The 21,187-nt window shown below is 43.3% G+C and overlaps 1 protein-coding gene across 6 annotated transcripts in view; it reads left to right on the top strand.

Annotated features, from left to right (window-relative positions):
- The window catches only part of Lmln (leishmanolysin-like (metallopeptidase M8 family)), a 65,826-nt gene that overhangs the window by 12,402 nt on the left and 32,237 nt on the right, over positions 1-21,187 (top strand). For all 6 annotated transcript variants that reach the window (XR_384560.3, XR_384561.3, XR_384563.3 and 3 more), the window contains 5 exons: positions 6,660-6,765; positions 8,748-8,842; positions 13,831-13,948; positions 14,994-15,101; positions 17,015-17,091. Coding sequence is in view for 2 of the 6 variants with exons in the window: in NM_172823.2 (NP_766411.1) it covers positions 6,660-6,765; positions 8,748-8,842; positions 13,831-13,948; positions 14,994-15,101; positions 17,015-17,091 (504 nt within the window). In the remaining 4 variants the exon portion in view is untranslated. The remainder of the gene's footprint in view (positions 1-6,659; positions 6,766-8,747; positions 8,843-13,830; positions 13,949-14,993; positions 15,102-17,014; positions 17,092-21,187) is intronic.

The raw sequence follows: 21,187 nt of genomic DNA on the forward strand, positions 1-21,187 counted from the left end.
AAAATGAATTTATTTCTTTCTTGGTTTTTGTTTTTGTTTTTGTTTTTGAGACAGGGCTCTGTGTAGCCCTGGCTGTCCTGGAACTCACTCTGTAGACCAGGCTGACCTCAAACTCAGACATCCTCCTGCCTCTGCCTCCCAAGTGCTGGGCTTAAAGGCATGTGCCGCCGCCGCCCAGCAGCATTGAATTTTTAGTAATCCTCCTGCCTCAGCTTCTAGGATGCTGGGATTGCAGAAGTATGCTTCCAGTTTCCTGGATGGTTTTAGGAAGTAAGCCTGTGTTATGAAAAGTTGTCAGCCACTGTGGAGTGATTGTTCCTTCCTCCCACTGCTATGCCAGAGAACCCAACAAAGTAAGGTAAAGGGCTAGTCCTTCAGAGCGTATCCTGCTTTTCCAAAGGACTCTAGTCCTGTCCTCAGAACCCACCCCACGCAGACTCACAACTGTCTGTGTGTAATCCTCTACTTCCAAAGGAACCTGAGCACAAACCCGGACTCAGGCACATCTGCATCTAATCAGAAAATACAGCACCTGGAGAGATGCCTCCGTGGTTAGGAGCTCTGGCTCTCAAAAAGAACACAGGCTCAGTTCCTTGCGCCCACACGGCGGTTCCCAACCATCCTTAACTCCAGTTCTAGGAGATCAGATAACTTCTGCTCTGCAGACACCAGGCACACATGTGGTGCACATACATTCATGCAGGCCACACACACACACAATAAAAAAATAAATCTAAAGATAAATAAAACTCAATTTAAAAATCAGGGCAAGAAGGGTTTTCTCTTCCTCCTAACGTCTGGGCACACTTTGTCGTGATGGGGGAAGTGTGACAGAGGTTGGTTCTAGCTGTCGCTAGAGCAGGAGGGAGCCAGTTATACTGCACTAGCAGTCAGGAAGCAGAGACACGTGCAGTGCAGGACCCACCCCCACAGGCTAGGGACACCCCCATTCAGGGTAGACCTTCCTTCCTCAGTTAAGCCTCTTTGGAAGTACACTCGTGCCTAGAAGTGTGTCTCCAAGATGATTGTAAATCCAGACACATAGACAGTGAGAGTGGACTGTTATAAATCCATAAATGCATCACCTCATAGTTGTTGCTTTTGAGGTATGGTCTCAGGTAGTAGTTCAGGCTGGCCTCAAACTCACTGTGTAGCTAAGGATAACCTGGAATTCTTCATCTCCTCCTGCCTCCACCTCCCAAGTGCTGAAGTAACAAGCATGAGACAGCATTTTAAGGGGTAAATACAATATTTTACCCCTGGTCCTCCAACACTCCGATCATATATGATATATGTATATATCATATGCCTTGCATGATATGATATATATAGCATAATGCAAGGCAAGGTGTACTTAGTTGATCTGCAGAAGTCCCCATAATCTTACTGGTTCTAGCATTGCTTAAATGTCCACTGTTTAGAATGCCTTCCATAGAGACTCAAGGCAGTCTCTTACCCATGAGACCTTATAAAAATCAAAGACTAAGCTATATCTTTTTAGTATACAGTGGTATAGAATAAACATTTTCATACCAAGACTGGAAAGTGGAGGCTAGCAAGGTGGCTGAGCAGGTAAAGGCATTTGCCACCTAGCCCGGTGACCTGAGTTCACACATGCTCTGTGGCATAGGCAAGGCCCCTCTCCACATGCAGAGACATACAGTAAACACATATGCACATAATGTAAAAAATATAAGATGAATGAGGGGGCCGGGGAGATAGCTCAGCTGGTAAAGTGCTCTCTGCTGGTGTGAGGATCTGAGCTCGGTCCCCAGGAGCTACCTTAAGCCAGTCACAGTGTGTCTATTTGCTTTCTGTTGCTGACTCGGAGAGGAAAGGGTTTATTTGGTTTGTACTTTGATGTCTCAGCCAGCATCAAAGGAAGCCACGTTGGGAACTCAAGGGCAGGAACCTGGAGGCAGGAGCTGCTGCAGAACCATGGAGGACCGCTGCTTACTGCTCACTGTCCATGGCACATTCAGCTTGCTTTTAGAAATATAACCCAGAGTCACCTGCTTGTGGGCGGCACTGCCTCCAGCGGGCTGGGACCTCCCACATCAACCATTAATCAAGAAAGTGCCCCATAGACTTGACTGCAGGCCATTCGGATGCAGGCATTTCTCAATTGAGCTTCCCTGTTTCCAGTTGATTTCTAGCTTCTAGCAAGTTGACCAAAAAAAAAAAAAAAAAAACTGAGCACACATAGCAAGGAAAAATTTGGCAAAAACGAAACTAGAACCCAACAGAGCAAACACCATTCCAACGGCACATTTCACATGGCCATTTATGATGACATTATCTGGGCTCCGGCAGCTCATGCACCCTGTGCCCTGTGATCCTATCTGTAGCACAGGTAGCCTCTCTCCGGCTGGCCTGGCTCTGTGTCTGTATCCGTTCTTAAGGAGATGTCCGTGGCCCAGCACCCCTGACATCTAGTGGTTCTCCCCTGCAGCTATGTGATGGTTCTCACTCAGTTTATTCTCCTTATTCACTCCGGGACCCTACCCCATTGCACAGTGCTGCCCACATTAAGGAGGGTCTCCCCTACTCAGTTCAGCCTTCCTGGAAACATCTTACACACACCCCCACTGTGTGTATAGCCTCGGTAATCAAGAGTCCAGTCAAGTTGGAATGAAGATGGATTATGCATTTGGTGAGGTTGACTCGAGTCCCCAGGCTGAATGTTGACAAGCTTTTGCAGTGACTGTTGGGTTTGTTACTGTAGAACCTCACCTGGTTCTGAAGATTTGTGGATCTCACTGGTACTCCTTTTCTCCCCCAAGAAGTTACTTGAAATTTGTACCTTAGACATGATGTGTCAGAATCAATGGCATATGATATTTTAGCTGCCCGATGAATGATAATTTAGTTACTTCATAGACGGAGGCAGTGGAATGTTGCTGAGAAATAGGCTTTCACTTGCTAGGGCTGCAGAATCCTAGTTCCTGTTCTCAGTTTGAACGAAACTGTATGCATTGCACACACACAAAGTCACATTTTGACCTAAAGTGTTGAAAGAACATTGCAAAAGTAAAGTGCCTGTGTGTACTTGAATGTTCTCAGGAAAAGCCTCAGAAAGACAGAATTTCCAGCTCTCCCTGGTTTCTAGGACTGTCTGGCTGGGCACTGAACGCCCCACGTTAGAGGAAGCTGTTCTGGCTTGAAAATAGCATTTGTGGTATTGTTGGCAATAGTAGCTGCTTCTGATGTTGCAAGTTAGAAGAGACAGGAAGGAGAACAAGGGCATTTTCACTATCTTCTTTACAGATTTCTTTTCCAAAATGGTTTATTTTTATATTATGTGGATGGGTGTTTTGTCTGCATGTGTCTGTGTACCACTTCTTGGCTGTGTGGCTGCAGAGTTATTGAGCCATAGTTGTGAGCTACCATGTGGGTGTTGGGAATTGAACCTGAGTCCTCTGGAAGAGCAGTCAGTACTCGCAACTGCTGAGCCATCTCTGCAGCTCTTTATGCTTCTACATTGTTTAAGCAAATTATTTTATACTATGAGTTTGTTTGTTTGTTTGTTTTGTTTTTCGAGACAGGGTTTCTCTGTGTAGCCCTGGCTGTCCTGGAACTCACTTTGTAGACCAGGCTGGCCTTGAACTCAGAAATCTGCCTGCTTCAGCCTCTTAAAGGCGTGCGTCACCATGCCCGGTTTACTGTGAGCTTTTATTGCTTTTATAAAAGCTGTGCTGGACTTTATATATTAGGATCAAGTTGACTTGCCCAGATGAGTGAGGGGAAGGATAGAAAAGCCCCAGCTTGACTGAATCTAGGTTAGTTTACCTCATTTCTGTGTCTCATGATGCCAAAGGCACTTCTGCATCTGTCTGTCTTCCCGTGAGAGAATTCAGCACAGGAGTCGGACAGGAGGGGCCGGTGGCAGGAAGGCATGTCTCAGCCCTGTTACCCACCTCCGTACTTGGTTGTGGTGCTTGACTGTTGGTTCACATTGATAGGAACGAATAGCTAAAGAGTAAATGGCCTTTGTACCAATGAATGTAACCACACCTGGGGAAGGATTTGCTTTCCTCTGGAAGGATGATGTGGATCAAAGCCTGGCACAGTATCCTGTTCTGCCCCCAGCCATGAGAAGTGGTCTGTAATCCAGCCTGGCCTGCAATGCACTCACTAGATAGCTGAGGCTGGCCTTGAGTTCCTTATCCTCCCGCTCCCCACTCCCAAGTGCTGAGATTACAAAGGTGTAGGTCTGACGCCTAGCCAGTTATTCTGAGTCTCAAGAACTCCATTGTGTGAATCTATACCCAGGACTGACCACCAATCGACCAACCGCCATAGTGCCTAATTATGCTGCCCTCAGAGAAGATGAACAAAACACACTTGTGAACCTGCCTCCTGGGACTTAGCAGTTGTATAAGGAGACAGATAATGGTTAGTTATACCTACAAGTAAGCATGCAGTTTTATGTGTGATAGATATTTTACACAGGAGCCTATAGCAAAGAACAGAAGGCGAGAATGGCAGGGGATGCCACTCAGTTGATTTGGGAAGGAAGACCTCTTTTGAAGAAGTAAAAATAAAGCTGCAGCCCGAGCATTGCTAAGGCTTTAGCCAAATAAAGAGGCGGGGAACCCTCTGCGGGTGGAGAGTGGTACGTGCTTGCAGTGTGGGCTGCTTGGGAGGCTGGTTCAGGCAGATTGGAAGTTTGGGGCTAGCCTGTGTGTATGTAGGCCTGGCTGCCCTGAAACTTACCATGTAGACTCCAAGCTGACCTTGAACACAAAGGCGCCTCCTGCTTCTGCTTCCCCAGTGCTAGAATTCCAGGCGTAAACCATGCTGGGTTTAGCATACAGCTTAGCAGGATGCAAACCGCAGCAAAATGGGGGTGGAGAGGAATGGCTGATGCAGCTTATGGTAGAGTGCTTGTCTAGCTTGTGTGAGGCCCGGAGCTCAGCCTGGACAGAGAAAGAGAAAGAGAGGTGGAAGGCGTGCAAATTCATGCTGCAAAAAGCCCTGTTGCTGTCAGAAGCCCCTTTAAACACGGCCCGGTGGTACAGGCCTGTGATTCCAGCTATTCAGGGGACCAAGGCAAGAGGAGCACAAGTTCAAAGCCAGCCTAGGCAACAGAAGGAGTTTTAGATGAGCCCAAGAAACTCATTGAGACTTTGTGTTAATCCCACTGGTTGAGAATAAGACCACAACCACAATTTTTGAGCCACATTTGAAACAAACATTATTAAATGCTGGTCTGGACAGTGAAGACTTGCCAGGCCCATACTGGGGATTCCTTGAGAATAGCCACAAATTATGTTAGTTATGGGCTTATAAAGGCAAACCCCACAAAACTATGTATATCCATCTTCATCCAATGGAGGTCAAGCATGTACCTCCCGCCTGCACTCGATCAGGCACATCCTGTGCTTTGGGGCAACCACCCTTGTTTACAGAAACTTCCATAGGTATTTGCACTCATATGCAAATACCCACATACGGACACACAGACAATCAAAAATAATAAATAATTTTTGAAAAAAAGGTCTTTAGCCGGGCAGTGGTGGTGCACGCCTTTTATCCTAGCACTTGGGAGGCAGAGGCAGGCGGATTTCTGAGTTCGAGGCCAGCCTGGTCTACAGAGTGAGTTCCAGGACAGTCAGAGCTATACAGAGAAACCTTGTCTCAAAAAACCAAAAAAAAAAAAAAGAAAAAAGGTCTTTAACTAATTTCGTATCTAGTCAAGTTGAGGTTTTTAAGAACTTCATTCTTAATTTGTAATGAAACAACTTGATTCCTCTCTACTCCCTGACAAGAAAAATGTCAACAAACTTCAACATATAGCAATAAAGGTCTTAAGTAATAAAAAAGATTATCTTTTATTTTAAATAAAAATACGAAGGGGCTGCAGATGTACACCGCTGAGCGGAAGGGCATTTGGGTCTGAGAGGCCCTGGTTCTGTGCTGTGGCGGTGGGTTGGCTACTTCCGTAGACTGTTGAAAGTCCAAGGCTTGGAGAAGGAGGAAGCAGGGCCCGGGAGGGCTGGAGCCTGGCAGGGACACACTTGATCTAGAAGCCACTGTGGTTGTGGTGTGGTATTTAGAGATGAGCTCTTCTGGGTAGCTCAGGATAGCCTCAAACTTTCAATTCTGCATCGGCCTCCTAGTTCTGGGACTACAGGACTACACCACCATACCTGTCTGTGTGGCAGTGTTTTCATTAATGATATACTTTTTCAAAGTACCTAAGTCTGATGCTATCAGGAAATAACACCATTTTTCTACTTAAATAGGACAAATATTTGTTATAAGTAGGCAGTGAGATTTATGGTATTTCCACAGTTAACTGTTAAAGCAACAGTAGAGGAAACAGTTTGGATTCTGTCACACATCCCTTTGCCACAGTTTTGAAAGACAGCCAGATAGACAGTGGTCGTTACTCAGGGCGTTGAGCACTTGAAAGGCCCCAATGAAGCCCCCATACCCCTCAAAAAAACAAAAACAAGTATTTCTTTTTCATGCTGTTGGAAAGCAAACAGTATGGATCTTGGCAGTAAAGAAAAAGAATAAGAATTAGCTATTCAATTGTATCTGATAGTAAACAAGTAATGTCCTTGAGCTGTCTTTTTCAGAGAAGTATAGGTTAACAAATATTATAATACTTCTCAAATATAGTAAAAACAATGTCATGTTTATTTTAACAGGCCCATAGCAGGATATGCTAACCTGTGTCCAAATATGATCTCCACCCAGCCCCAGGAGTTCATCGGGATGCTGTCCACAGTGAAGCATGAGATCATTCATGCCCTGGTATGCTACTGACTTCTGTCCTTTCCTTCAGACCTTTCATTTGTTACATATTCTGTTGTTTTAATACATGTTCTATATGATATGTGAGTCCTTAGATTCGTGTTTGATAAAACCTGATTAATTGTGTTTCTGTCAATACAAATGTTAATGGTCAGGGTGGGGCAGGCTGCGTTTGGCTATCTAGCATGATTTACACCTAAGCAGTCATTCCCATTGATAACAGGACTTTTGGAAAGGGGATTAAACTTGGGAAGGAAAGCATCTTGGAGCCAGATGTGATGGCTCAGGTCTGCACTTGTAGCATTTGAGATACTAAAGCAGGAGGATTGCTGCCATGATTACAAGCATGTGGTATCATACCGAGTGTGTGCAGAGCTGGGGATTAAACCCAAGGCTTCATACACACTGGACAGCCATTCTAGCAACTTAGCCTCACGCCCACCTGACTGTCTCTGACAGATGAATGCACAAATGCACACGCATGCACACTCAGAGATGTAGATAGACGTGTGTGCACATAATGCCAGTTTGAGCTTTTATGCACCCTTGCTCCCCAGCTCCCAACACCATCCAGTAGTTAATGGTTTTCAATAGTGCTGTTGCCTGGTTGCAGTTTCAGGACTTAGTAAGTGTGGGTGAAGAAGCTAGCAAAGACTTTCCTTGTTACTGTTCATGGTGTCTTAGAGAATAACCTTATAATTAAAGGTCACTGAAATAGCAAGGGCTTGGCCCTGCAATTCATTGTACAGCTTTTATATTCTCAACTTTTGTTCCACATTTGGGAATGATACCTAATAAGGTCTCCAGCAAGGAAAAGTACCAAAATATTTCTAAAACCACACAGATGAATTAGAAAATAGTATAATTCTCTGTGCTCTGCAGTGCACAGTAGATGTAGTATATAGGGTAGCTTTAAGATAGCATTATAACATAGCATTGATATACATATATATGTAGTATTTAGCCTGAACTGAAAACAAATTTAAAATATATAAAATACTTAAGAAAATCTTGTATTAAAAGCATTTATAGTCCGGCGTGGTGGCGCACTCCTTTAATCCCAGCACTTGGGAGGCAGAGGCAGGCGGATTTCTGAGTTCGAGGCCAGCCTGGTCTACAAAGTGAGTTCCAGGACAGCCAGGGCTACACAGAGAAACCCTCTCTCGAAAAACCAAAAAAAGCATTTATATCAGCTGGGCAGTGGTAGTCCATGCCTTTAGTCCCAGCACTCAGGAGGCAGAGGCAGGCCTCTGTAAATTAGAAGCCAGCCTGGTCTCCAGAGTGAGTGCCAAGACAACCAGGACTACACAGAGAAATCCTGTCTTGAAAAACCAAAATTAGGACTGGAGAGATGGCTCAGTTAAGAGCACTGACTGCTCTTCCAGAGGTCCTGAGTTCAATTCCTAGCAACCACATGGTGGCTCACAATTATTTGTAATGGGATATGATGCCCTCTTCTGGTGTGTCTGAAGCCAGCAACAGTGTATTCACACAAACACACACACACACACACACACACACACACTAAATCTTTAAAACACAACGCCAAAATTTAAAAAAAAAAATATCAGTCGTTTGGAGAAGTGACTGACAGCAAAGAACACAAGTTGCTCTTTCGTAGGCTCTGACTTCATTCATTTCCTGAGTGCTTGTGGGGCAGATCACAACCACCCCTAAGTCCAGCTCCAAGGCATCTAGCATGCTCTTCTGGCTCTGAAAGCACCCATGCATGCCTGGCGACATTCACACAGACACATACATATTAGTAAAAATAAAGGTAAAAATATTCTTTTAAATGTTTACAGCAAGTCACATGGTGTTTTAAGCTGTAAATACAGTCACTTAGTTGCTGCTGGGTTGAAGTATGGGGTAACTTCTGCAGAGCTGTGTAGTGCTCTTGTGACACCTCCTTGGTAGTGGACAGTGCTGTGTCTACTCAGACTCCACATCCTACTGTAGGACACTTTAATTCTTTCTTTCAGGGCTTCTCTGCTGGTCTTTTTGCATTCTACCATGATCAAGATGGAAACCCCCTGACTTCAAGGTCTGCAGATGGCCTCCCGCCCTTCAACTATAGGTATTTGCTCTTTTCTTTCTCGTTCTTCTCTTTTAGAGGATGTAAGAATGGAACCTGAGAACCACAGCATTTTCCATGCCGTGTATGACAGTGTCTTCGTGGCTACCGTAAGGGAACTCTAGATTCTGAGACAAAGTGGACTTGAGAGCTGGCTTGTTCAGAGGACCAGGACACTCAGGGCTCTTGCTGCCTCGTTATAACTCATTGTACTTCACAGTATAGTGGGGAAGCAGGGATTGGTTGTGTTTGTTTTTTTTTGTTGTTGATGTTGTTATTGTTTTAACCACTAAGTTAGCAGTAGTCAAGCGGTTCAGGCCTAAAATAAGCAATGTTGAGAAATACTGAAAACAGCTCTATCAACTTTGTAGAGAATACCAATCACAGGACAAGAACCATCAACAAGACCTTATATCAAATTAAGTATCTAAAATAAGGACACATGTGTATAACAGCACATGAAAAAACTAGAGATTGCTACTGCTGTTGTTGTTGTTTTGAGTTTTTTGAGACATGGTTTCCCTGGATATCCTGGAATTGCTCTGTAGATCCGGCTAACTAACCTTGAACTCGGAGATCCACCCATTCCTTGCCTCCCAAGTGCTGGGATTAAACAAATGCACTACCACCGCCTAATGACAGTTTTATTATTAATGACAAATAATATAAACCACCTCAAAACCTATAAAGACTAGGTTGAATAAATAAATTGTATGTTCATAAAACTAAAAACTACATAATACTTTTAAAAGACCAACACAGAAACAAGAAACCATCACACTATTGGCTGGGGTGTAGATCAGTCATAGAACATGTGCATATGAGGTCATAGATTCAATCCTTAGTCCCGGGGGAAAAAAAATCTCACCTTTGCTGTATGCAGAAACATGGCCGAACTTCTCAGGTATAACATGAAGCAGAATAATTCCTATATTCCACTTATATGGGAGTCAGATGCTAGCCATGATAAAAGATACATGGGTTTGCTTTAGGGAACAGTCTGCTAACTGCTGTAAAGTAGCTACAGATTGGGCAGTGCCAGGGAAGTCCTCCTGGGTGCTGAGTGTTCCATTGCTTTCTCGGGATAGTGACATGGGGCAACATTAACAGTTCATCTGGGGCTGGCAAGATGACTCAGCAGGCATAGTGCATGCTGTATAGGCCTAACATGACACATGGTACACAAACATGCATCAGACATGCAGGCATACATGCATAAATACATGCATGCATGCATACAGCTAATAATAATATACAATTTTAACTAAAAAAATTAGCACTTGGGACTGGATAGATTGGCTCAGCAGTTAAGAACACCTGCTGCTTTTCCAGAGGACCTGGGTTTTATTACCAGCACTCATATTAGTTACCATAACTACTTGTAACTTGAGATCCAGGGATCTGACACTTTCTTCTGGTCTTCTGGGTACCTGCACATAAGTGCACATACACATATGCACACACTGGTATATAAATGAAAGTAATAAAAAAAACATTTAATTAACCCATATATATATATATGTGTGTGTGTGTGTGTGTGTGTGTGTGTGTGTGTGTATGTGTGTGTGTGTATATATGTATATATATTAGGGTTATATATATATATATTATACACACACATACACACACACACACACACACATATATATATATATATATATATATATATTTGTAATTATATATATATAATTACAAAGCTCTCCGGTAAAATAATAATATTTTAGAGTAATTACAGAGTACAAAATTCTAGGAAGTGGTGGTGATTCACACCTGTAATCTCAGCACTTGGATGGTGGAGGTGGAAGGTCGGAAGTTCAAGGTCACCTTTAGTTACTTGGTTCAGGGCTGGGCTACGTGAGACCTCATCTCAGAGAACCGAAGGGGTGCTGCAGGGACAAAGACATATATGGTAAAGTATAAACGGGTGTTTTTCCTAGACTGTGCTTTTCGGTTGGTAGTCTTGTCTTTGAAAAGCATGCTGGTCCTGATGGATGGAAAGTATAAATGGTTCCATGAGCATAATCTGTGGCATGGGAGAGCGCTGTAGGGCAGGATTCAGGAGAAGCCACCGCTCTGTGAGACCGTCCAGTGTAAATGGGGATACTAGAGTAATACATTCAGTTGTTAGGAAGAAGAACTGGGTTAGGCTCTAACCTGTTTGGAAAAAAACAAAACAAAAAACGTTTGTTTTAGTTTATACCTGAATCCCAGAATTTGGCAGGCTGAGGCAATAGATGAAGGAGTTTAAGGCCAGCCTCTGCTGCATAGCAAGTTTAAGGCGAGCCTGTGCTGCACGAGACTCTGTTTAAAAAAAAAAAAAAGACAAAACCAAAAGAGGCTGTGGGGAGTGCTGAGCAAAAACATTACCCTTGATAATGAATGGGAAACAGAATGTTGGTTGATTAATGAGCTAAAAACCTTGTTTTCTTGCTGCCATTGTTTACTGTGTTTAAACATCGTCTTCCATAAATAAATAAATAAATATGAACAAAAGCAGTAGCTGGAACCTGGAGGTCTGCATGAGCTGATGACTGGTGCCAAGCAGGTTCATTAAGTACAGCATCATTTATATCTGTCATTTAATCTATCGTTTTATCTGTTGGGGGAAACGGCCAAGGTCAGCAGAGAGCTAAGTCAGTGTTCACAAAGAGCACAGGATACCTCAGACACAGCCGCTTAAGGACGCATAACCACTGCCCAGGGGGAAGAGTCCAGTCCCCAGGAACGGCAACCTTGAACTCCTCTGAGGCCTGGGCTCCAGCCCTCGACTGGCCTTGCCAAGTCGACTCCTGGACAAGGACACAGAACTAAAGTTCCCTTTGTCCTTTCATCAGGCCTCTGAGTCAGTCTGGCTCTCCATAATGCAATATGACCAATTGCTCAGTCTTGCTGGCATGACCTCCCCACCACAAAGAACTGCACCAGCCACTGCCCGGCTAACTCCATGCATTTTTATTTTATTTATTAGATATTTTCTTTATTTGCATTTCAGATGTTATCCCCTTTCTTAGTTTCTCCTCCAAAAATCCCCTATCCACCCCACCCCCCAATCCCTGCTTCCCAACCCACCAACTCCTGCTTCCTGGCCCTGGCATTCCCCTATACTGGGCAAGACCAAGAGCCTCCCCTCTCATTGATGACCAACTAGGCCATCCTCTGCTACATATGCAGCTACAGGCCTGAGTCCCACTTTGATTGTTGGTTTAGTCCCAGGGAGCTCTGGGGATACTGGTTGGTTCATAATGTTGTTCTTCCTGTGGGGCTGCAAAACCCTTTAGCACCTTGGGTACTTTCTCTAGCTCCTTTATTGGGGATCCTGTGCTTCGTCCAATGGATGGCTGTGAGCACCCACTTCTGTATTAGTCAGGCACTGGCAGAGCCTCGCAGGAAACAGCTATATCAGGCTCCTGTCAGCAGGCTCTTATTGGCATCTACAATAGTGTCTGGGTTTGGTGGTTGTTTATGGGATGGATCCCCAGGTGGGGCAGTCTCTGAATGGTCATTCCTTCAGTCTCTGCTTCGAACTTTGTCTCTATGCAGATAAACAGATGTGATAAAAGCGGTATGAAGGGGACTGGTTTTCTGTGCTGAGATAGGGCCTAATACTGCCAGGCTAGCCTCGAACTCTCAAACTTACATGTAGCTGAGGATAACCTTGAATTCTCTATTATGGGTGTGTCCCACCACAGCCAGTTTACATGATGCTGGGCACCAAACCCAGCTCGGGCACTATACAACTGCGCTGCATCCCTAGCCTGGCATTTTAGTTTTGGTTTATATATTTTTCTATAAGGCAGTTAGGCCTGCCGTTGTTGTTGGATATTCTTGTCGCTAACAGCACTTTGTCCCACCTCTCTTCTGTCTGATGTTGCTGTAGCCCCCACAGCCCTCTTCTGAGAACTAACCACGTAACACAGCTTTTCGATTATTTTGCTTTGCAATTGTTTGTGTCCTTGGATCTAGACAATGTTTCTTTGGCTTGCTTAGTTGAGTCCTGCATTTTTAAAAATCCCCTTTGCTCCCACCATCATAGGCTACTGGTTTTCACCGTGGCCTTGAGATTGTAGACAGGGCATGAGAGCCCACAGAGCTGGCAGCTCTTCATGAACCATATCCATCTTTCATGAGTAAGTGCTTCCCGAATTGATGCAGCTCTTTGCTTACTTCCAGGGCTCTGAAAAGACTGACTGGGCCAAGCTCTCATTGATTTCATTCCAGAATTTCCTGAGACCTTTATTGTGCCATTTTCCTGAGAACTTTCTAGAATTTAATTTTGTAGATGACATGAAACAAGAATGTAACCTTTTCCTTGATGGATAACTAGTTTTGATGCATAGGGAAATTTTTTTCACTCATATAGCAGTATTTTTTTGTTCAGGTTCCTTATATGCTTGGGTCATCTCTATCTTGGTTCTCTCTTTTTTCCTTCTTCCTCCCTCCCTCCCTCCCTCTCTTCCTGCCTCCCTGCCTTCATCCCTTTCTTCTTGCCTGCATGCCTGCCTGCCTGCCTGCCTGCCTGCCTGCCTACCTGCCTTCCTCTGCCTGCCTTCCTCTGCCTTCCTGCCTGCCTGCCTGCCTGCCTGCCTGCCTGCCTTCCTCTGCCTGCCTGCCTGCCTGCCTGCCTTCCTCTGCCTGCCTGCCTGCCTGCCTTCCTCTGCCTGCCTGCCTGCCTGCCTGCCTGCCTGCCTGCCTGCCTGCCTGCCTTCCTTCCTCTTGTCAGAAGACACTAGTGAAGGCTGGGGTACAGTCCAGCAGCAGAGTACTTGCCTAGCATCTACAGCCTCCTGTGCTAGATCTCTAGCAGGTCAAGGGGGGAAAAGGCTCAGCATTATGAACCAGAGCATGGTACATACCTATAATTGAAGTACATTACATGGATATGACATATAGTAACTCTCAAGTATTTCAATTTCATATTGATATTTATAAACACTTTTACATTTAAAGTTGTAAGCTGGCAAAACAACTGTCTTCTTATTCTATAATTACAGTCTTGGCTTGTATCAGTGGAGTGATAAAGTGGTTCGGAAAGTGGAGAGATTGTGGAATGTTCGAGATAACAAGATAGTTCGCCACACTGTGTATCTCCTAGTAACACCGCGTGTTGTTGTGAGTATTACTGAATGTCTTCATGTCTCTCTTTTTTTTTTTTTTTTTTTTTTTTTTTTTTTTCCAGACAGGGTTTCTCTGTATAGCCCTGGCTGTCCTGGAACTCACTCTGTAGACCAGGCTGACCTTGAACTCAGAAATCTGCCTGCCTCTGCCTCCCAAGTGCTGGGATCAAAGGCGTGTGCCACCACTGCCTGGCACTTTTTTTTTTTTAAAGTTTCATTTATTTATGTGTTTTATGTCTATGGGTGCTCTGTCTGCATGTGTGTCTGCATGCCAGAAGAGGGCATTAAATTCAATTTATAGATGTAGTGAGCCACCATGTAATTGCTGGGAATTGAACTCAGGATCTCTGGAAGGGCAGACAGTTTTCTCTTTGTAGCCCTGGCTATCCTGAAACTCACTCTGTAAACTAGGCTGGCCTTGAAATTCACAGACATCCACCTTCACCTGCCTTCTGAGTGCTGGGATTAAATTTTGGGTATTATCAAAGAATATGAGGTGGCCAGATAGTGGTAGCGCACATCTTTGATCCCAGCACTTGGGAGGCAGAGGCAGAGGCAGGTGGATTTCTGAGTTCGAGGCTAGCCTGGTCTACAGAGTGAGTTCTAGGACCCAGGGCTTGGTAGAGAAATCCCCATCTTGTTGGGGGACGGGGTGTCCTTTAAAGTCAAAAAGTGAAGGATGGTTCAGTGGTCAAGAATGTTTCCTATGCCACCACCAGGACCGGAGTCTGTTACCCATGCAAACAAGCTGGGAGTCCCACTAATGCTTTTAAGTTCAGCTTCAGGACTGGGGACCCTTTCGCCTGTGTTCACGCAAGCAAATACACACACAAATAAATAGTTTTTAAAACAAATCTTCAGAGAGAAAAATATTAAAAGAAATAATAGTTTCCTATTACATTCTAAGAAGAATGCAATAGCATCAGAATATTTCATTATACTGAAAATCATATATTAAAGAGGTTCTGTCTCATCAAACTAATTCTTTGAGGAGTGGCTGTTGTCTTACTCTGCACTTGTGGGTGTTTTCTGCTTCTCAGGAAGAAGCTCGGAAGCATTTTAACTGTCCGGTCCTCGAGGGCATGGAGCTTGAAAACCAAGGCGGGATGGGCACGGAGCTGAACCACTGGGAGAAGCGCTTGCTCGAGGTCTGTTCTGGCTCGGCTCGTTTGCAAAGTGGTTGTCTTTACCATGGTAGGGAGTAATCAAACGGCACGGAATGCGAAAGGGAAACCAGCTTTAGTGGCATAGACTCCATTCTTGGATCTTCCAAACTTCGTTCATTTACTTATTTATTTATTTAAATTTTATTTACACTCCAACTGCAGTTTCCCATCCCTCCTGTCTTCCCAGTTTCCCACCCACTCCTCCCCCATTTCTCTTCAGAAGAGGATCAACCTCAATGGATAGCAACCAGCCATGGCATATCAAGTTAGATCTAAGTTTTAAAAGCTACATAATATTGTATTATATAAATAGAAGAAGCCCATGTTAATAACCATTATGTTTTAAATAATAAATAATTTTTATTTTTAAGATAATGTCTTACTATGTAGTCAAGGCTGGCTGTGAGCTTATAGCAACTCTCCTGCCTCTGTCTCTGCCACTGAATTCTGGGATTGCAAATGTGTACCACCATGCTCAGCTAAAAAATTATGGTTTTGCTTTGTAGTACTGGGACTTGAACCCACATTCTACAGTTCCTGTAGAGGGATATCAGCACACACAGCCTGCCAGCACAGCAGAATCAGGCTTTTTTCTTGTGTTAAACCCAAGAAGCTGTCAGCAGCACCTCTCCCTCAGCTGTGCTGTAGGAATGGGAACCCCGCCACACATGCATGCAAGACCGCTGGCCCTAATAGTACTGTGACCCAAATAGGAGCTATTGCCTTTTCAGTGGTTCCACTGATAGACCTTTCAGACTCCGTAAGTGACACACACTCAGTCGTCATTTTACACAATGACGTTCTCAACTGTGGCTTACTAATGGGCGTTCATGTTCATTTAAAGAAATCCCAAGCCCAGCGGTGCATTAGTAGGTCATTAACCCTTACGTAGGGCTACCAGGTAACATCCTGTATTTACTAGGTTTCAGGGAAATAGAGCCAAAAATTAATCCCACGTCACATTTATTTGTATAGGAAAAATAATCTGGAAGTAGAATTAAGACTCTGGAAGTAAAATGTTTTGGGCAGGAAGTGTGTGTGTACCTGTGTCTTCTTAGAGGGCTGATTGGATAGTTTCAGCAAATCGAGCTCCTGACTGAAGGTCATAAGCTTAGGAAGCGTGGGTGTCTGCTCTAGGTCACTAAAGAGTGACAGTGGTGAACGTTTATGAAGCAAGTGTCCTCATTCTTCTCACTGGAATTTCTGTCTCTGGAATTTCCTTAAGTGATTTCCTTAGAAGCGATAGATTGGCCAGAAATCAAGTGTTATGTCCTTTCCAGTAGAAAAACCGAGAATACCAGTTTTATTAGCTGCTTTGTTTCTCTTAAATCAGCATTGATGTTAAGATGATGTTAAGGTGCCAGGAAAGTGCTGGGCAGTGGTAACACAGGCCTTTACTCCCAGCACTCAGAAGGTTGAGGCAGGTGGATGTCTGTGAGTTTGAGGCTAGCCTGTTCTACAGAGCTTGACCTCTAATCCGTTGATCTCTAGTTCTGCCCTGCTTGTTTTGGGCATTAATATAGGTTTTTGTGATCACAAAGTTGAGAGTCAGGAAAGCTTTTCCTGTGTAAATCCATGTAAGCATCCCTCCTGTCTCTAGGTAACCGCAGCAGCGCCTGTCTGGACCACTCACTCGCTTGACTTTGCTTAGGGAGCATGAGGGCTCCTGGCTCCGTAGATGCTTACGTTCATTTTCTGCATGAAGCCCGCACTGCTCATTGTAGTCACCAAGGGAAATCCTAACGGATTCTTGAGGCAGAGAGTGGGTTCTGCTTCCTCAATCTAGACATTTAGTTTAAGGCTTTTGTATTTGATCATTTTCATGTTCACGAAACATGTTAAATATGCAAAGGGGTCAGAGTTGTCTTCTAATAAAATGTACTGGTGATTTTCAGAATGAAGCAATGACTGGTTCCCACACCCAGAACAGAGTCCTGTCTCGGATCACTCTGGCGTTAATGGAGGACACTGGGTAAGACGGCTGTGGGAAAGTGATCTGTTTATAAAGTGAAATGAGTATTAATACATAGCTCAGGAAGGCGCTATTATTGTATTGTATTGTATTGTATTGTATTGTATTGTATTGTATTGTATTGTATTGTATTTTGGTTTTCCAAGACAGGGTTTCTCCATATAGCCCTGGCTGTCCTGTGTTATTTTATTTTAAAGCAAAATGTACTTACTGATTCTTTAACTTTTGTACAGTTTGTTCTTAAAAAACAGAATACTATAACAAAGTCTAAGATACTAGGAAGCCACACTGATATCAAGGGAAAACTAATCTAGATAATTTTAAATTATTTAATTGAATGAGTAATATATAGATTCCTAGGACTTTTGTTGTTTTGTTTTGTGTTTTAAAACAAGATCTCACTGTGTAGCCCTTACCTGCCTGGAACTTGGAGTGTAGACCAGCCTGGCCTTAAACTCACAAAGACCCACCTACCTCTTGCCTCTGCCTCCCACCTGCTGGGATTAAAGGAGAGCCCCAGCATTCCCAGGAGTCCTAGTCTTTAACGAAATGGATCTCTTTCTGGTAAAACAGTGAAATATTCTATTTAAATAAAACACTCTATATAACTCCTACTTAACAAATCAGAGTGATTTTAGTAGAGGCATTATTGCCTCTTGCTGTTTCTAAAACAACCCACAAGAAATTAGAAAATAGCGTCAAATTTGGAAACCAGTGATAAACATACTGTTAAAACCATGAAAATAAACAGTCATGGTGATACCTGCCTGGAACCCAGCACTCCGGAGGCTGACACAGGGTGATTGTGAGATCCAGCCTAGACTTTACCTCAGAAATTAAAAAAACAAAACAAAACAAACAAACAAAAACGAGACACACACACACACACACACACACACATGCACGCATGTGCGCACACAGGTTATTATTGCCTTAACTCTCTAGGGGTTAGTGAAGGGTGAAGATTTGGTGCTGGAACGATGCACAGCAGTTAAGAGCACTGCTGCCCTCCAGAGGAATCTTGTTCTGTTCCCAGCAACCACATGGCAGCTCACAACTGTTTGCAACCCCAGTTCAGGGTTATCTGATACCCTCTTCTGGCCTTCTTGGGCACTAGGCACACATGTTGTACACAGAGAGACACTCAGTTAAAGCACCCATACATATAAAAATAAAATTTCAAAAAAAAATTTAAGGCTAAATTTAAAAATTAAAGTCAAGAAGTCCTTTTTATTACTTTCCCACTGCTATGATACAACATCATAACCAAGGCAACTTAGAAAAGAAACTGTTTGTTTTGGCTTAAGGGTTCAAAAGCTTAAAGTCTGATTGTGGAGCTAAGGACAGCTGAGACTTCACATCTCAATCCACAGCCGAAAATGAGGCAGAGAGCACTGGGAATCACAGAATTGTTTTGAAACCTTAAGACCTGCCCCCAGTGACATGCCTCCTCCAACAAGGTCACACCTCCTAATCCTTCCCAAATAGTGTCACCAAATGGGAACCATTTATTCAAATATATAAACCTATGGGACCATTCTCATTCAAACTACCACAGGAGTATAAAGATTTTAAAATATAGAGGTCATGGCTGACCTTAGAGCAGTTTCAGTAGAAATGAGAGGAGTGGGATACAGTGGCTTTAATGGTAGAACACTTGCCTGGCATATTTGAGGTTCTATCCCCAACATAGAACCCCCCACCCAATAATTATAGTGGTGGTAATAATAATGCCGAGTGTAATAATTTCTTGTTTCTGTTTAATGAGAGGCAAAGATCTCAATCAGAGAGGATTTGACTGAGGTAGTTTTCCTAACAGTGTAAGTGAGACCCAGAGACCCAAGAACCAATTAGCTTAATGAGAGAGAGAGCAGTCAGCGCCGCTGGAAGTCAGCTCTCTGGATGGCAGTTCAGCAGGTGGGGGAGTGGGGTGCAGGTGGGGAGCGGAAGTGAGGTGCAGGTCACTTTGTAGGCACTGGCAGGGTGTTGAAGAGATCCATAAATGATGGTTTCCATGTCACTGAGTAGAATAAATCCAACTGCGAGGAAGAGGGGAAGGCAGAAACTGTATGTAGGTAGATAAATAATTCATAGGCATTTTTTAAATGACAGTTTAAAGTCTTCTTTTTGTTTTCCTTGTAGGATTTTTGTTCTTGTTGTTATGGTTTTGGGGGTGGGGGCAAGGCTCACTATCCCAGGCTGACTTTGAACTCTGGCTCCTCCTGCCTCTGCCTTCCAAGTACTTGGGATGACAGACATTTACAGCTCTTAATCTACTTTACCCACTGGCATAACACTAAGGAAAAACTGGCCTTCTTACATCCTTCAAGGGAGCTGACACCACTTTGAAAAGTCATTATTAGCATGCAAAATTAGAAATAAAAACGTTACAGTCCAGAAAGTAATTCATATTTTAAGTTTATGTGGACTTCTGTCATCTTGGGAATATTACTCATTTAAGTACTTTATTATGAAATATACTAATATACCCAAAGTGCATGTAGACATTACTCTCATATGCCTGTATCCTAGAGGCATCCATGTCATCTCTTATTTGTAACATTGTCTTTCTTATCTTGAAAGTTGCAGATAATATTCCTATATATTGTACTATGAGTTCCTATAATATGTAAACTTTTAAAAGGAACCATGAACAAATTTACTACTTTCTATTTTATTATATTTTGTGTATAATTATATCCTGTTTTTCTCCTTTTATAAGTGATTTGTTTAGGATCCAAACACAGTCCTGGTTGGTGCTGTATCTCGTGGGGCTGTTAACCTAACCCTTTCCACTCATTCTACACAAGTGTGCAGTTTAGTTGATGTGATACCTCACAGGCAGGAAGCTATGACCAAAGTATAGCTCCGGCATTGGCAGAGACACAAGACCTTTAGTGGGAAAAAACACTTTAGCAAATAGTGCTAGGACCAGGTCAGAGTTGAACAAACCTAATTTAATACTGAAAGCATAAAGCACTTGAAATACAGCAGATGTGAATCTCGATAATACTGGGTTAGGAAGCAGTTCTTAAATCTAACACCAGAAGCTCTGGCAGCCAAAAAGAAAATGGAACATTTGGACTTAATAAAAACAAAAAAACAAAAAACAAAATTAAAGTGTGCCTTAAAGAACATTATCAAATACAAAGATAACTCACAGAATGAGGAAAAATATTTGCAGATCATTTATCAGGCTACTATACATTATCCAAACTATGCAGAGGATTAGTAAATGGCCTAATAGGAAAAGAACCATAGGGGGAAAGCCGTCACTTAAAAAGATCTAAGAGATCAAAAGTATTTCTTCAAGAAATATATACGGAGGCAGATGAGCCATCCAGAGGGGCATGACAACACATCACTGACAAACTTCCAACTAAAGCTCTAATGAGAAGGCTGCACACACAGCACTCTGAGTCCCACCAAGTCCCAGCAAGGATGCAGCTAACAGGAACTCATTCACTGTCAGTAGAAGGCAAATGATCCAGCTCCAGGGGATCCGATGCCTTCTTCTGGCTTGTGTGGCTACCCACATACATTTAACATAGATACATACAAATAAAAATAAGTGTGGTGTGTGGTGCACCTAGCAATCCCAGCCATGGTGAGGCAGGGGCAGGCAGAGCCCTGTGAATTTGAGGCTAGCCTGGTCTAGTTTTAGGCCATACAGAACAATACAATGAAACTCTGTCTCAGATAAACAAACAAAACAAACAATATAACTAAATAAATAAAAATTCAAAAATTCTACTCTAGTGAGGAAGACAGATAAACTAAAATATTTTAGATAATGAGTTTCACAGAAGAGAAGTGTCCCCGCAAAGCTTTAATCTCACGTGGGGACCTCGGGCTTTCTCCAGTAAGCACTGGGAACAGTGCTGCAGGGCATTCTTGAGCTGTGAGATCACTTAGTAGGTTCTTTATTTTCAAAGCAACAGAGTGAAGGGCTGTGCTGTAAACAAGTAAGAGTGAATCTTTTCTCATGAGACTTCCGGTGAGGCTTTATATAAAGTTCTAACCCTTAGTTGATAATTACAATGTGTTGAGATGCTGTACCTCAGTTAAGCATTAGAACAACCCTGGGTGCTTAACT

This window comes from Mus musculus, chromosome 16 (genome assembly GCF_000001635.26).
Source record: "Mus musculus strain C57BL/6J chromosome 16, GRCm38.p6 C57BL/6J".
NCBI lineage: Eukaryota > Metazoa > Chordata > Mammalia > Rodentia > Muridae > Mus > Mus musculus.